The following is a 15,560-nucleotide window of genomic DNA, read 5'->3' as shown; positions in this document are numbered from 1 at the left end:
TTAAAATATGCACTAGTAGCACTTTACAATGTAATGGTCTCAATGTACCAATTGGGGTTGTCATTGCTGTGATGTATTTTCAGTGTCTTCTGCAATATTCCCTTGCTGTCTTACTATTTTGAGTGATTACTGTTTATAATATATTTTCGAACAATAAAAACGTGTTTTTATCTTGTTCATAAACGGGACGTATACTCCGTTTTTTGTCTGGTTTGGTTAGTGTGCTTTGGGAGTGTCCTTGATTGGCCCAATCTACTGCATGTGTGGCTATCTCTCTAAACATACGACGAGTATGTGTGAGAGATCAAAAGTATTTTTGTCCATTGTGGGATGTCTTTATTATATTATTAGCATTGATCTGTTGGTAGTATTTCTCCCATGCCAAGTCTGAATCTACGGGTTTGTTTCTCTTTCAGGAGCCACCACCTTCCTACTCAAAGATGGGGTTTACAGTGTCTGAATTGCAGGAAAGATTTGAGGAACAACTAAAAACTGAGAGCAGTGAAACGGTGACTATAAACTCTGTGGAGGCTGTAAAACCCGTGCATAAGGAGAGAACCAAAGCGGTAAGATATACTCCAAATGAAGCCACTTCATGTACTATGTAATACTTTACTCTGAGCAGTAGCAGACAAGGTAAGGGGCACTGTGCCCCTTACTGCTCATGGGACTGCTGTGTGTGTATAGAGCTCCTTTTCCCCTCTCTGGACCTAGGAGACAGCTTTCTGATGATGGTAGCGTATTTCTGCAGAACACGTCCAGAGACACACGTTAACAGATTAGGGTATGTTGAGTGCTAACTAGGGTAGAGGTCATGGTAACTGTTCACATCACTTTAGAATCTGACAACACAACAGCCAGTCTTAGATCAGCCCTGCTTAGTGTTCATGGATCGTGTTGTCAGGACTTCTTAGAGCACCTTTCCCTTTAATTCCTATTCCAGGCTGTGGTATTCACTTATAAGTGGACCTGTCACGATTGCAGCCAGGTATATATACTTATGAAACCTTCCCATTTTTTTCAGAAAAAATATCATTTAAAGATCTGGCCAGGGCTATAGACAGAGATGAGACTAGTCCGGCTTCTACTGTGCCACTCCAGGTGATTGAACCCTACAAGAGAAAAAAATGAGCAAAACCTCTGCTGTACATAAGTAAAAAGCAAAAAGTGCATCGAAGTAACACAGAGTTTTTAGTAATGCTGTTTTTGATCAAACATCGCATAAAAGCTTCACTTAAGTTGGTACACATGCAGGTGATTGACAGATATGTGCCATTGTGTATTTAGCAAGAAACTTGTCATTCACCTGGGCGTTGGGATGTCTGGCCAAGGGCGGTGCTGGACTACTGTCAACTCAGCCTATTTTCCTTGGCTGGATTTTCTAACCATATTCTTTCTAAAACGTTAGAGCATTTCTGAAACAAATCTATCTGGCTACAATTGGGCAGCCAGGCTGTGATTTATTCTGCCCGTGGTTTCCCTTTAAGGCGTCACGTTCTACTGCCTAGGATTGTCTTCTATTAGGCTATATGCACACGCTGCGGACTGGTGTGCAGATTGTTCCGCACTGATTTTGATAAATCTGCAGGTCAAAAACACTGCGTTTTTTCTGCGGATTTGCTGCGGATTTATCGCGGTTTTTGTTGGGATTCTACTGCGGTTTTACACCTGCGGTTTTCTAATATGGAGCAGGTGTAAAACCGGTGCGGAATCCGCACAAAGAATTTACATGCTGCGGAAAATAAACCGCTGCATTTCCGCGCATTTTTTTCCGCAGCATGTGCACAGCGGTTTTTATATTCCATGTGTTAACATGGTACTGTACACCGCATGGAAAACTGCTGCGGATCCGCAGCGTCAAAAACGCTGCGGATCCGCAGTAAAAACCGCAACGTGTGCACATTCCCTTAGAATGTGCTTGTTTCTATATATCCCTTTCCTTTCATCAAGTATTATGTTGTATGTGTATTGGAGATTATGTGATACATAGAAGTAAAATGCACAACGTCTGGCTATCTCACTGGGAGGTTGTATTTCTTGTGTAAAAGCAAACCATTTTCCTATTGTAAGTTATAGTCTCACATCTTTTGGACCTTTTAGAATTACTTTAGTAAAATACTTAGGCCCCTGATTCATTACATCTTTATGGAGGGGCATGGCAATTTAAGGGCTCATGCAGTCTGGGGATCTCGGTCCAATATCGGACCGCAGTGTACGGACTGGCCACAGCTGTTACGACCTGTGCGTGACGGCTTCTTATATTTCTATGAGGCTGTCTCGCTTGGGTCGGAAGAGCTGCAGCAAGTCTGTGCATTGCGGTCCGATATTGGACCAAGTTCCACTGACGTCTGCATGAGCTTTAAGAGAAGCCTGATTCTGTCAATATGGGATGACTGTTGAAACCAAGTATAGGCGCTTGATGCATCATGGTGCGGCCAAATATTTCACTACACCCTCCCACCTCTGCCCTCTCTAGTAGAGATGAGCGAATTTCTGCGGGTTCCCGCTTATTCGGCAAGCTATAGCACATGAGGGGGCTGCATTATATTCTTTGAGGGGACTACATTATATTCTATGGAGGGGGCTGCATTATGCTATATGCGGGGGCTACATTATATTTTATGAGGGGGGTTACCCCAACTCCTGCTTCATAATTAAGATGTGTACTACCCGCATGTTAGCACGTTTTACCTCACAATTGGTGGTCTTGTATTTATTTCTATGTAGCTACATAGTGGGCTTTAAGAATGATTTCCACTGGGGGGCCCAAAGTGCTCCAGTCCGACGCTGGCACAGTATATAGTAAGCTCTTGCTACATTTAGGTCTGCACTACTAGAGGGAACGTGAATGTAATAATATCACGATATAGAGTAAGCTCCCGTGACATCTATGTCTGCACCACTGTAGGTAACATTAATTTAATAACACAGTATATAGTAAGCTCCCGCTGCATCTAGGTCTGCATTACTATCACCTGTGTGAGTATAGCCTAGGAAAGGGTTTCTATGATTGGGTATAAGCATTTGTTCACCCTGTTAACTGTATATGCTTTCAGAGCTGTTTAAGCCTCTTTACAAGATGAATGATGTACATAGAGAGGCTGTTGTATAATTCCATAGGGTGCGTGTAATATATTGCATTCCTCCAGTTTGGCAACCCATGCATTGTGGATATTCCATGCTTACAGACCCTAAATTGTCAACTGTTGTTGAAAAACAAGTTGGCATTTGTCTGATTCTGTTTTCTCCTCGAGATCTTTCATGCCACTTCTCCTCTTCTCTCAGCTCCATAAAACTATTGAGCTAAACATATGTATTTTTAAATTGACAAGCCTACAACCTGCAGTAACCACCGATCGACCAAACGGCTGCATGACCAGCTCAATCCTCGCCTACTGTATCCTCACCCATCCCTTGTAGATTGTGAGCCCTCACGGGCAGGGTCCTCTCTCCTCCTGTACCAGCTGTGACTTGTTTAAGATTATTGTACCTGTTTTTATTATGTACACCCTCCTCACATGTAAAGCGCCATGGAATAAATGAGAACTAAAATTATAGCATGTCTCTTCATTGTTTTACAGCCGTCTCATTTTTAAATGTTAATTTTCACATTTTTCTGTTGAGAGCAGACGATCATGATGTTCTCTATTTTCAGAGGCAAGTGCTGAATAGTATGCGCTCTAAATGGCAAAAGGAGTTGCTACACGCTTTCCAGGACACAAAGAAACAACAGGCAAAAATCAGCCGGAATTCAGGCAGAATAAACCTATACCCCTATCTATGTCTCTTGGATGAGGATCATTATGTCGATATTATGCTACAAGTTAGTAGAGAAGTATTGTTTATGTAATATACATGTGTATGAAACATGGGAAACCTAAACAGCATGAGAATGTTCCTTGCCTAACCCTGTAACATTCTAAAGGTTTTTTTTGCATTTATTTAAGATGTATACATGCCTACTTCCATTCATGCTTAAGTCACACAGATCCGTAATGCATGAGGCATTCTTGTTAGGATGAATATGGTTCTTGCCAGACACTATACAGTGGTCTATGGAGCACAATACAAGTTCTGCAGTTCTATTTGTGTGCACATGTACTTCATATGTGCGTAAACAAAGTGAGCAAATACCCCGTAGTAAATAAATATCAATAGTGCATGAAAATAATATAGGGTACCTAATTTTGATATATTAAAGGCACTATACTACTATATACAGAACAGACCAAAAGTTTGGACACATCTTCTCATTTAAAGATTTTTCTGTATTGTCATGACTATGAAAATTGTACATTCAGACTGAAGGCATCAAAACTATGAATTAGCATGTGGAATTAAATACTTAAAGGGCCACTGTCACCCCCCTCCAGCCGTTATAAACTAAAAGAGCCACCTTGTGCAGCAGTAATGCTGCATTCTAACAAGGTGGCTCTTTTAGTTTTAGGTTCAAGTATTCCCCAAATAAAGCGTTTTTATACTTAGCCACAATTCCTGTCTCTAGCCAGGTAGGTGGGTCCTCACTCAACTCAGAACTCAGAGTTCGCATCTCTGCTTCAGGAAAATGGCCGCCGCGATCTCCATCTGCGCACGCGCGGCATCCCGCGCCCATGTTCCTGAAGCCGCGGCCAGCAGAGCGCCGCTTCTGCCCACGCGCGGCCAAAGGAAGATGGCCGCCCCCACCGAGCACCAATGAAATAGTGCACATCGCGCTCTTCTAACTCCCCTGTGCAGTGGATTCGGGACCTTGGGCATGCGCAAACCACTACGCCACCAACGGAAAACTAAGCAAGATCTGGGGGAAGACACCACACCCTTTTGACCAGACCAGCCTGATTGACAGGCGAAAACGGCTACTTTGGTAACGTATTTTGGCAGCATAGGTGGGGAATCGGGGTCCACAAAATACACTGTTGTAATGCACAGCTCAGGCCCTATTTAACAGTATTTTTATCTCATACTGAAAAAACGAGGTGACAGGTGCCCTTTAAAACAGATAGAATAGTTATTGTAAACTTAATGGGTCAATAAGTGCCTTTATGGCATCCCCAGTGTATTTTATAAACCGTTGTTGATTATAGCATAGGTAGTTTATCCACTGTATGTTCTTATTTATGGGAATGATGGGTTTAAGCCCAACTGCTGTCTCGTTCCTGGCTTTGAATCTATCAGGTACCCCCTGTGTGCCCCCACTGGTATCTATGCTTCTTAGCCAAAATTTACCTTTTGTGCCACCATTCTCCCTCCCAAGTTTAGTACTAGAGCCTAGTACATATAACCCTTGGTCATTCTCTGAGGGGTTGTCAATGGTGATGTACAGGACTATGCATCCTTCCTTGGGGCAATGAGTGTTAGGGATGTGGAGTATTGAATCTGGAAGGCCCCTCTGGCCCTTAAATGGGGCTTTGGACATGGTCATGTGGGTTAACAGGCTGATTCCCCATTTGTCTCTGTGTTGCAGGGCCTGGACTGGTTGATATCCCCAGTCACTTTCACCAGTTTGTCACCCAACAAGTGACCAATCATCACAGTTCAGCAATGGTGACACAGATGAATTGTGTGTTTAGCCATATGTCAAACTGTGCCGTGGGGCCTGGGCATTCTACTATGAGGCAATAGTCAAATTGATATGTTACTCTTGGGGTGGAGATATTATACCAAAATGTCACTATACCCTCCTCATGAGTGATTATCCTTTGGTGACTGGCTACTCCTTGGGCTAGATGAAGGATAAGTGTCAGATGGATGAAGAGTGGCAGCCACCACTGGATTCTGGATCTGGCATCTCCTTGCAGTGGGAAGCGTGGACCCATGGACTGCTGTGGTAGTAGACAGGACTTGGAATGGGCTGTCATCTCTTGGTTTGAGGGTACGTCTGTTGAACCTCTTGGTGATGAGGAGTCAGTCATCGGGCAGGATCTGGTGGGCACCTTCATTCTTCACTTAACATTTTCCGTAGGTACCCGTTTGGCATAAAATTCAGTATCCTTGTCATATTCCTCTCTCCATGCCTGTCTTCTAACTTCCTTTACCATCTTATAAAATAAGACCAATAAAATAAGAAGGTGCCATTCTAGTGGCTCCAGTATGGCCGAAAAGAAGCTGGTTCAATCTCATCATCGAACTACAGATAGATGGACCAGTCTGCCTGCCTGTAGAAGCCGATCTTCTTCAGGGGCCGTTCCAACATCAAAAGTTGAACCTAGCGGCCTGGTTACTGAGGCCCATGTCCTGAGTGCTAGAGGGCTGTTGGATACTGTAATTTCTACTTTGCAAAGATCCAGGAAGCCTGTTACTAATGTGGTCTATAGCAAAGTGTGGAAAAGATTCTCGTCTTTGTCTACCTAATAGTCCAGATCCACTTCATCCGAATATCTTGCAAATATTGGACTTCCTTCAGCGTTAGTTAGGCCTTAAACCCAGCACGCTGAAGGTTCAGGTTTCCGCTCTCAGCGCTATTTTTGACCAAGACCTGGCCAACCACCATTGGATCACAGATCACAGCCCAGGAAACAACCCATTGTACCTTCATGGGACTTAAATCTAGTCCTCAGGGGGCTCACACAACCACTATTCGAGCCCTTGACTTCCTGTACTCCTAAATTCCTGTCATACAAAGCTGCCTTTCTGGTAGCGATAACCACAGCAAGATGTGTGGGGGAGCTGCAAGCCTTATCGGTTAGAGAACCCTATTTGTTAATTACAGGTGACTATATAATCCTCCGTCTTGATCCATCTTTTCTGCCGAAAGTGGTGTCTGATTTTCATTGATCTCAGAACATTATTCAAACTTCCTTCTGCCAGAATCCGACAAACCCAAAAGAAGAGTTCCATACTCTTGATGTTAAATGAACTATTCTACACTACCTTAAACAAACTAGCTCTTTCAGAGTTGATCAAAACTTGTTTGTCCATCTGTCAGGTCAGAATATGGGGAGGAAGGTGGCAAAAAGTACCATCTCTAATTGGATCAAGAGGGCCATACATGAAACCTATCTGGCCCAGAACTTAACACCTCCAATCGGGATCAAGGCCCACTCTACAAGATCTACTTCAGTTTCATGGGCAGAAAGAGCGGGAGCTTCCATCGAGCAGATCTGCAGGGCCGCAACATGGTCTTCACCTCATACCTTCACCAAACACTACAGATTGGACTTATTGTCCAATAGGGATCTAGTCTTTGGCCGGAAAGTTCTCCGGGCTATTATCCCCCCCTAGTGCAGAATTGGTTGGTACTCCTCCTATGCTGTCGTGGAAGGTGACTAGAGAAAATAGAATTAGACTTACCGGTAATTTGGTTTCTAGGAACTTTCCACGACAGCACTAATTCCCTCCCTTTCCTTGGATAAATCCTGGGTCCATTTTTAAGGTAGCTAGTGCTTTGGTATCCGTTATAAGTCACTGGCGAATAGGAGGTAGGAGGGGCCTTTTAACCTCTTGTGCTTCCTGTGCCCCATTAGGGAATGGAAACATCCTCTTATGCTGTCGTGGAAGGTTCCTAGAAACCAAATTACCGGTAAGTCTAATTCTATTTTTCCATCTACGTTACCTAATCACACAGTTCCAATAAGCAGCCCTCCTGCCTAGCTCTCTCTCTATCTATCCATCTATCTGCTTGAGAAAGGATACTACATCCAAAACGCCACCACGCCATGGGGCATTAAAGAGAGATAATGTATATCTCAGGAATACAGGGTATGCACGGCCTAGTAAGTAAGGGAATCCAAAGAAAAGAGATAAGCCAATGCAACTATATACTAAAATAATACCACTTCTTTATTATGCTTTTCTTACATAGCGCCACTAATTCCACAGCGCTTTACATACATTGTCATCACTGTCCCCATTGGGGCTCACAGTCTAAATTCCTTATCAGCATGTGTATGGAGTGTGGGAGGAAAAGTTAGGAAAGTTAGAACCCAGAGGAAACCCACACAATCGCAGGGAGAGATACAAGCTCCTTGCAGATGTTGTCCTTGGTGTGATTTGAACCCAGGACTCCAGTTCTGCAAGGCGGAAGTGTTAACCACTGAGCCCCCTTGCTGCCCTCACAACTTTATTAACCCCTTTTCCCCTGAAGGTGGTTTGCACATTTATGACCAGACAAATTTTTACAATTCTGACCACTGTCACTTTGAGGTAATAACTCTGGAACTCTGGATCCCACTGATTCTGAGATTGTTTTTCATGACATATTGTACTTCATGATAGTGGTATCATTTCTTTGATATGACTTGCAATTTTCATACTTTTAATTTTCATGCCCTTAACCCCTTTGCGTTGAGAAACACGTGATGGTGTCTCCGCGGTGTTGGATGTTTTGATCTCCCCGAGGTCATTCATCCTCATGTTTGTAGTCTTTTCACTAGGCACTGCTCCTAATAGCCAGTTTCCTACTCCACACTGATGAGGGGCAAATATCCCGAAACAGCTGTCTGTGGATGGATACCATGTTTTGGCATAGGTAGTTTTCCTTTATTGGATGCTGCCTTTCCCATGGTTGTTCCTTCCCGGTGAAAGACCTGGCTATTCATTGCTTGCGTTGAGAAACACGTGATGGTGTCTCCGCGGCTTTTCTACATGCATTTCCATATTTCCCTCGAGATAGGGGCAGTGTTCAGGATCACTGCGTTGAGAAACACGTGATGGTGTCTCCGCGGTGTTGGATGTTTTGATCTCCCCGAGGTCATTCATCCTCATGTTCTTAACCCCTTTCTGACATCAGACGTAATATTCTGTTCATGTGACGTGGGCCAATTTGACCATGGATCGAATATTACGTCTGAGCGATCGGCCACACTCACAGGGTGTGCGCGGGTGATCGCCGCCAGGTATCAGCTAATTCTGACAGCTGACACCCGGCACTAGGTGCGGTCACAGACCGTTTCCTGCACTTTAACCCCCGAAATACTGCAATCAAACACGTTCGCAGCATTCTGGAAGCTGGCACAGGGCTGACCGCCCCTCTGCCTTTAGATTGGTGACCCCGCGGTGTGACGTGCGGTCCCGATCGTTGCTGGCGTGAGCAGATGTCGTCATGACGACATCCGGGTCACCAGACTGAGGAAACTTGTTGATCATGCACAGTGCACGATCAGCAAGTCTCCCTGATAGCTTCCATAGCATGCAGATGCTGCTTCATCTGCATGCTATAGAAGCGATCAGCCTGCAAAAAGTGATTGTGCCATAGTGGGACAATGTAAAAAAAAGTAAAAAAAAAGTAAAATAAAAAAAAAAATATATATATATATATATATATATATATATATATATATATATATATATATATATATATATATATATATATATATATATATATATATATATATATATATATATATATATATCTCTCATCGGAAAAATCAAAGAAGTTATAGCTCCCAGAATAAAGTGATGCAAAAATATATATTTTTTTATATATAAGTTTTTATTGTATAAAAGCGCCAAAACATAAAAAAGATATAAATGAGGTATTGCTGTAATCATACTGACCTGAAGAATAAAACTGCCTTACCAATTTTACTACACACGGAACGGTATAAACGCTAAACGACCCCCCCCCCCCCCAAAAAAAAAAAAAGAAATTCATGAATTGCTGTTTTCTTTCTCGCTTCATTCGGGGACACAGGTAACCATGGGTGTATGCTGCTGTCGCTAGGAGGCTGACACTATGCAAATAAAGAAGTAACTCCTCCTCGGCAGTATACACCCTCCGACAGGCACCAGGCAACTCAGTTTTTGCTTAGGGTACCGTCTCACATTGCCACTTTGATCGCTACGACGGTACGATCCGTGACGTTCCAGCGATATCCATACGATATCGCTGTGTCTGACACGCAGTAGCGATCAGGGACCCTGCTGAGAATAGTACGTCGTAGCAGATCGTTTGGAACTTTCTTTCGTCGCTAGATCTCCCGCTGTCATCGCTGGATCGGTGTGTGTGATACCGATGCAGCGATGCGATCACTTGTAACCAGGGTAAACATCGGGTTACTAAGCGCAGGGCCGTGCTTAGTAACCCGATATTTACCCTGGTTACCATCGTAAATGTAAAAAAAAAAAAAAAAAAACACTACATACTCACATTCAGGTGTCACGTCCCTCGCCGTCTGGTTCCCGCACTGACTGTGAGAGCCGGCTGGCCGTAAAGTGAAAGCAGAGCACAGCGGTGACGTCACCGCTGTGCTCTGCTTTCACTTTATGGCCGGTAGTCAGTCAGTGCGGGAACCAGACGGCGAGGGACGTGACACCGGAATGTGAGTATGTACTGTTTGTTTTTTTTTACATTTACGATGGTAACCAGGGTAAACATCGGGTTACTAAGTGCGGCCCTGCGCTTAGTAACCCGATGTTTACCCTGGTTACCAGGGGACTTCGGCATCGTTGGTCGCTGGAGAGCTGTCTGTGTGACAGCTCTCCAGCGACCACACTACGACTTACCAACGATCACGGCCAGGTCGTATCCCTGGTCGTGATCGTTGGTAAATCGTTTAAGTGTGATGGTACCCTTAGTGTCTGTAGGAGGCGGACCTGGATCTAACCCCAGATCCGCATTTTTCACAGGGATTTGTCGTTTGTTGTTAATCATTTCCCCCTTTCTTTTTCAGATACTTTCTTCAGGGTAACAGGGTGCAGTTTTGCTTACCCTGTTTTCCCCCTTTGAGCGACCGAGAGAGCAGTGTGGTATCACCCACATCGCACCCTCTCGGACCCGCTGGGCAGGACTTTGTCCCCTGTCACCCATTCGGGTATTTGGGGTGATTTTTCCTCGGTGGCCAGTCCTGCCCGTTTCCCCTCCTCATCCCTCTCCTCGGAGAGGGCTGAGAGGAAGATGGCGGTCACTTCCAGAGACCCTCTCCCCTTGTTTAGGCGTCGACGCCGTCTTCTGCGCCGGAGTTCGTGGCCCGAGAAGGACTTTTTCCAGGACCCTCTACTCCACAAGGGATCCTGATGTGTTCCTCATCTGCAGGTAGGGAGTCTTCAAGCAACAGTACAGGACGACCTCTTTCCCCCTTCCTCCCTGCAAGCGATCTCCTCAGTGTCAGAGCTTACCAGGGCCTCTGTTTGATAGGGGAATGGACTGCGCGGGATGCGCTATCGCCGCGGGGGAACACACGCTGGTATTTCTTTTTTTCCCTCCTTTTATTGAAACCTGTGGGCGCGTGCGCCCGCCCGCCATTTTTTCTCCCGGCTATTTCTCCTTCATTCAGCCCCGGCTTGCACGCCCCCTTGTGGCGCCCTGCATTACGCATCCGGGAGTTCAGTGCTCTTGGGGGCGTTTCTTCTGCTCCCCTCTTCGGCACTTGTGCACGCCCACAGCGTTGCACTGTTCCCGCGCTCTTTCAGCGACTTCCTGCTCCCTGTCAGCGTCTCCTCACCGCGTGGGACAAGAGGATCTCGGGGGAACACAGGCACAGACTCCTGCGGCTACCACTGTCGCTGTTCTGTCAGCAGGCTCAGCACTACTACTCTCCCGGGCTCTACTCCTCCCGACAGTACTTTTCCGCTCCTGGACAAGGTAATATCTCTACCTATGTCTGACCCCACTCCGGCCTTTGCCAGTACGGCCATCCATTATGCCTGCGCTCTCTGTAAGAAAAAGTGGGCCTCAGGTCAGTCTTCCCCTTTCTGCCAATCCTGCGTTCCTCTCCCCATCATGTCAGCCCCTCAAGAAGCTCCTAGGTCTCGGGATGAGTGCACCCCCCCTCCCCCGGAGTGGGCTGTTGCAATGTCTCAATCAGTGTCTGACCTGACTAAGGTGTCTCAGTCCCTGGTCCAGGCACTTGAACTTATCCCGCTTTCTATCTAATGCCACCAGTGCCACGAACGCCTCACACGGCGATTCACTCGCACCTGTCCAAGACCCTCACAGGCCGACCGGACAAAAGAGACAGAAAAGGGACCTTGTCTAGATCTTCTTCCAGTTCCCTGGACCACACCGGGATTCCCCTATCTGCCCGTTCCCCCTCCTCGCAGGCGGACGTCGGGTCTGATCTATCCTCTCAGTCGGAATCTGACTCTGACGCAGATCAGACTTCCGAAACACTGGAGATGGTCGATAGCCTTATTTCAGCTATAATTCAGACGCTCGAACTTAAAGAGGATGAGGCAAGCTCTGAGGACGTCTCCGTACCGTTTAAACGGATTAAGCGTCCCTCTAGGGTTTTTCCTAATCACAGGGAGTTCGACAACACTACCTCTACACACTGGAAAAACCCTGGTAAGCGTTTCCCGGGCAGGAAACGACTAGACGTGTTATACCCTTTTCACTCCGACCTTGTCTCCAAATGGTCCGAGTCTCCTAAGGTCGACCCTCCTGTATCCAGGCTATCCTCTCAGATGGTTCTGTCTATCCCGGACGCGGCTTCCCTTAAGGACCCCACAGACAGACAAATCGAGGCATTAGCAAAATCGGCATTTGAGGCTTCCGGAGCCTCCCTCTGCCCTAGTTTCGCCTCCTCCTGGGTAGCCAAGGCGGTGTCAGCATGGGCCAAAACCCTGCGCAGGGGCATTTTGGCCTCTGCTCCTGCTGAGGAACTATCTAATTTGGCGGATCAGATTTCTCTTGCGGGTAAATACCTCATGAATGCTTCCCTTAATGCGGCGGCCTGCTCCACCAGGGCTAACAGCAACATTGTGGCCATTCGCCGGATTCTTTGGCTAAAAGCGTGGAACGCTGATCCCGCTTCTAAAAAATCCCTCACTGGTCTGCCCTTCCAGGGTTCTAGACTCTTCGGCGCACAGCTGGATCAAATGATCTCGGACGCTACGGGTGGTAAGAGTACCTCCTTACCCCAGTCCAAGCCTAAACGTTCCTTCAACAGGAGGGGCCCCCAGTCCTTTCGGTCCTTCGCCTCCTCAGGAAACCCCAACCAGGACAGTTCTTCCTCTCAAGGGGACCGAAGGAAACCTTCTTTCTGGCCTCCACCGCGCTGGAGGGCCAAGAGCCACCCCGCAAAACCATCTAGATCTCGGGGCCACAGGTTTTCTAATAAATCACAGGTTGCCCCCACCTGGAAATCCCTCCAGGGTGGGACGCCGGCTTCTTCTGTTCTCAGAGGTTTGGCTATCGGTATTCGACGACGCCTGGGTCAGGGAGATCGTCACGTTAGGCTACAAAATAGAATTTTCTTCGCCCCAGGAAGTCGTTTCCTACTTGCTCGTCCTCCTAAACAGCCCTCTCATCTCCCAGGGCTTCTCCAGGCCGTCAATTCGCTCCTCGCCTCAGGAGTCGTAGTTCCGGTGCCTTATCGCGAGCGGTTTTCGGGGTTTTACTCAAACCTGTTCGTGGTTCCAAAAAAGGACGGCTCTCTCCGTCCAATTTTGGTTCTCAAGCAGTTGAACCGCCATCTCCTGATTCAACGCTTCAAGATGGAATCTCTACGCTCTGTGGTCGCATCCATGGAACCAGGAGAGTTTCTGTATTCCGTGGACATCCGAGATGCGTACCTTCACGTTCCTATTTGCGTACAGCATCAGAGGTTCCTCCGTTTCGCGATCCAAGAACATCATTATCAGCTCTCCCTTTCGGTCTGGCGTCTGCACCCAGGGTCTTTACGAAGGTCATGGCAGCTGTCATGGCCATTCTACGTTCAAAGGGGATTCTGGTAATCCCATACCTCGACGACCTCTTGATCAAGGGCCCATCCCGTCGGGATTGCAGCCAGAGCCTCCAGCTTACTCTGGACACGCTTCTTCGCCTTGGCTGGATAATCAATTACCAGAAGTCTTCCTTGATTCCTCGCGTATTTACCACAGATGTTGGAAGGCCTTTTTCCGGTGGTGTCAGGACTGTTTCCTATGAGTTTTTCCCTTCCATCCCTTCTCAGATTCCTTCAAGCGGGTCTAGATTCGGGTCTTTCCCTTAGCACCTTGAAGGGTCAGATTTCCGCTCTGTCCATTCTTTTTCAAAGAGACCTGGCCTCCCTGCCTCAGGTGAGGACCTTCATCCAGGGGGTCGCTCATATAGCTCCCCCTTATCGTCCTCCTGTCGAGCCTTGGGATCTCAACCTCGTTTTAGAAGCCCTCCAGCGTGCACCTTTTGAACCGATTCAGGACATTTCCTTTTCGCTTCTATCTTGGAAGGTAGCCTTCTTGGTCGCCATCATCTCCATTAGAAGAGTGTCGGAGCTGGCGGCATTATCCTGTCGTTCTCCCTTTCTAGTCCTTCACCAGGACAAGATGGTTCTTCGACCGGTTCCTTCCTTCTTACCGAAGGTAGTCTTGGCCTTTCACATCAATGAGGACATTGTCCTCCCTTCCTTGTGCCCTTTCCCGGTTCATCCCTTGGAGAAATCCCTTCAAAGTTGTATGTGGTCAGGGCTATCTGGATCTATTTTTCCAGAACTGCTTCCTTTCGTCAGGCCGATCCTCTGTTCATCGTCTCGGAAGGTCGTCGAAAGGGGCTCCCCGCCTCCAGGTCCACAATTGCTCGTTGGATCCGTTCGGCGGTTCTGGAGGCATACCGTATCCAAGACAAACGGCCTCCTTTCGGGGGTGAAGGCTCACTCTACCCGGGCTGGTAGAGCTTCCTGGGCAGTTGGTCACCAAGCTTCGGCCTCGCAGGTTTGCAAGGCCTCAACATGGTCATCCATTCACACCTTTGTCAAATTCTACAAGGTGCATACTCATGCTTCTGCGGACGCGAGCCTGGGTAGGAAGATACTGCAGGCGGCGGTTTCTCACCGGCCGACCTAACTCCTCTTTTTCTGCAGAATATCCCGCCCTAGGGACTGCTTTTGGACGTCCCATGGTTACCTGTGTCCCCCAATGAAGCGAGAAAGAAAGAGGGATTTTTGGTTCTTACCGTAAAATCTCTTTCTTGGAGCTTTCATTGGGGGATACAGCACCCTCTCTTGAAGTTGTACCGTGTTGGCCAACGGGCCGTTGTTGTGGGTTGGTACATAGGTTGAGTTTTATATTACCTGTTCCTACTACTGCTTTTGCACCAACTGAGTTGCCTGGTGCCTGTCGGAGGGTGTATACTGCCGGGGAGGAGTTACTTCTTTATTTGCATAGTGTCAGCCTCCTAGTGACAGCAGCATACACCCATGATTACCTGTGTCCCCCAATGAAGGCTCCAAGAAAGAGATTTTACGGTAAGAACCAAAAATCCCTCTTTTTGTTCACTCTGGCTCCCAAAAATCAAAATGGAAAGTGATCAAAAAATGTCATGTGCCCAAAAATGATACCAATAAAAATGTCAACTCGTCCTGCAAAAAACAAGACCTCACATGACTCTCTGGGCCAAAATATGGAAAAATTATAGCTCTCAAAATGTGGCGATGCAAAAACTATTTGTTGCAATAAAAAGTGTCTCCGTGTGTGACGTCTGCAAAACGTAAAAACCTGTTATAAGGTCTCTTTCACATGGCCTGATATTTCCAGTACAGGAGATGTCAGTGTCCGTGTGTGTAATTCTTGTGGCACACGTGTGGCGCATAAGTACCACACGGACGGGGCCAGGGAAGAAGCGTTACAGTAAGAGCTGTTCCACCGGCACCAAGTGCTAAACACGGCGATTGGTGCGAGCAAGGGAGAATGATAAGAGTTACTCCCAT

The 15,560-nt window shown here is 46.7% G+C and overlaps 1 protein-coding gene across 4 annotated transcripts in view; it reads left to right on the top strand.

The window, feature by feature from the left end:
• POLRMT (RNA polymerase mitochondrial) overlaps positions 1-15,560 on the top strand; it is an 81,232-nt gene that overhangs the window by 32,733 nt on the left and 32,939 nt on the right. For all 4 annotated transcript variants that reach the window (XM_077254109.1, XM_077254118.1, XM_077254127.1 and 1 more), the window contains 2 exons: positions 417-566; positions 3,656-3,823. In XM_077254109.1, coding sequence (XP_077110224.1) covers positions 417-566; positions 3,656-3,823 — 318 coding nt within the window. The remainder of the gene's footprint in view (positions 1-416; positions 567-3,655; positions 3,824-15,560) is intronic.

The sequence above is a fragment of the Ranitomeya variabilis genome, chromosome 1 (genome assembly GCF_051348905.1).
Source record: "Ranitomeya variabilis isolate aRanVar5 chromosome 1, aRanVar5.hap1, whole genome shotgun sequence".
NCBI classification, from domain to species: Eukaryota; Metazoa; Chordata; class Amphibia; order Anura; family Dendrobatidae; genus Ranitomeya; species Ranitomeya variabilis.
This window is presented reverse-complemented; position numbering and strand designations above follow the sequence as displayed.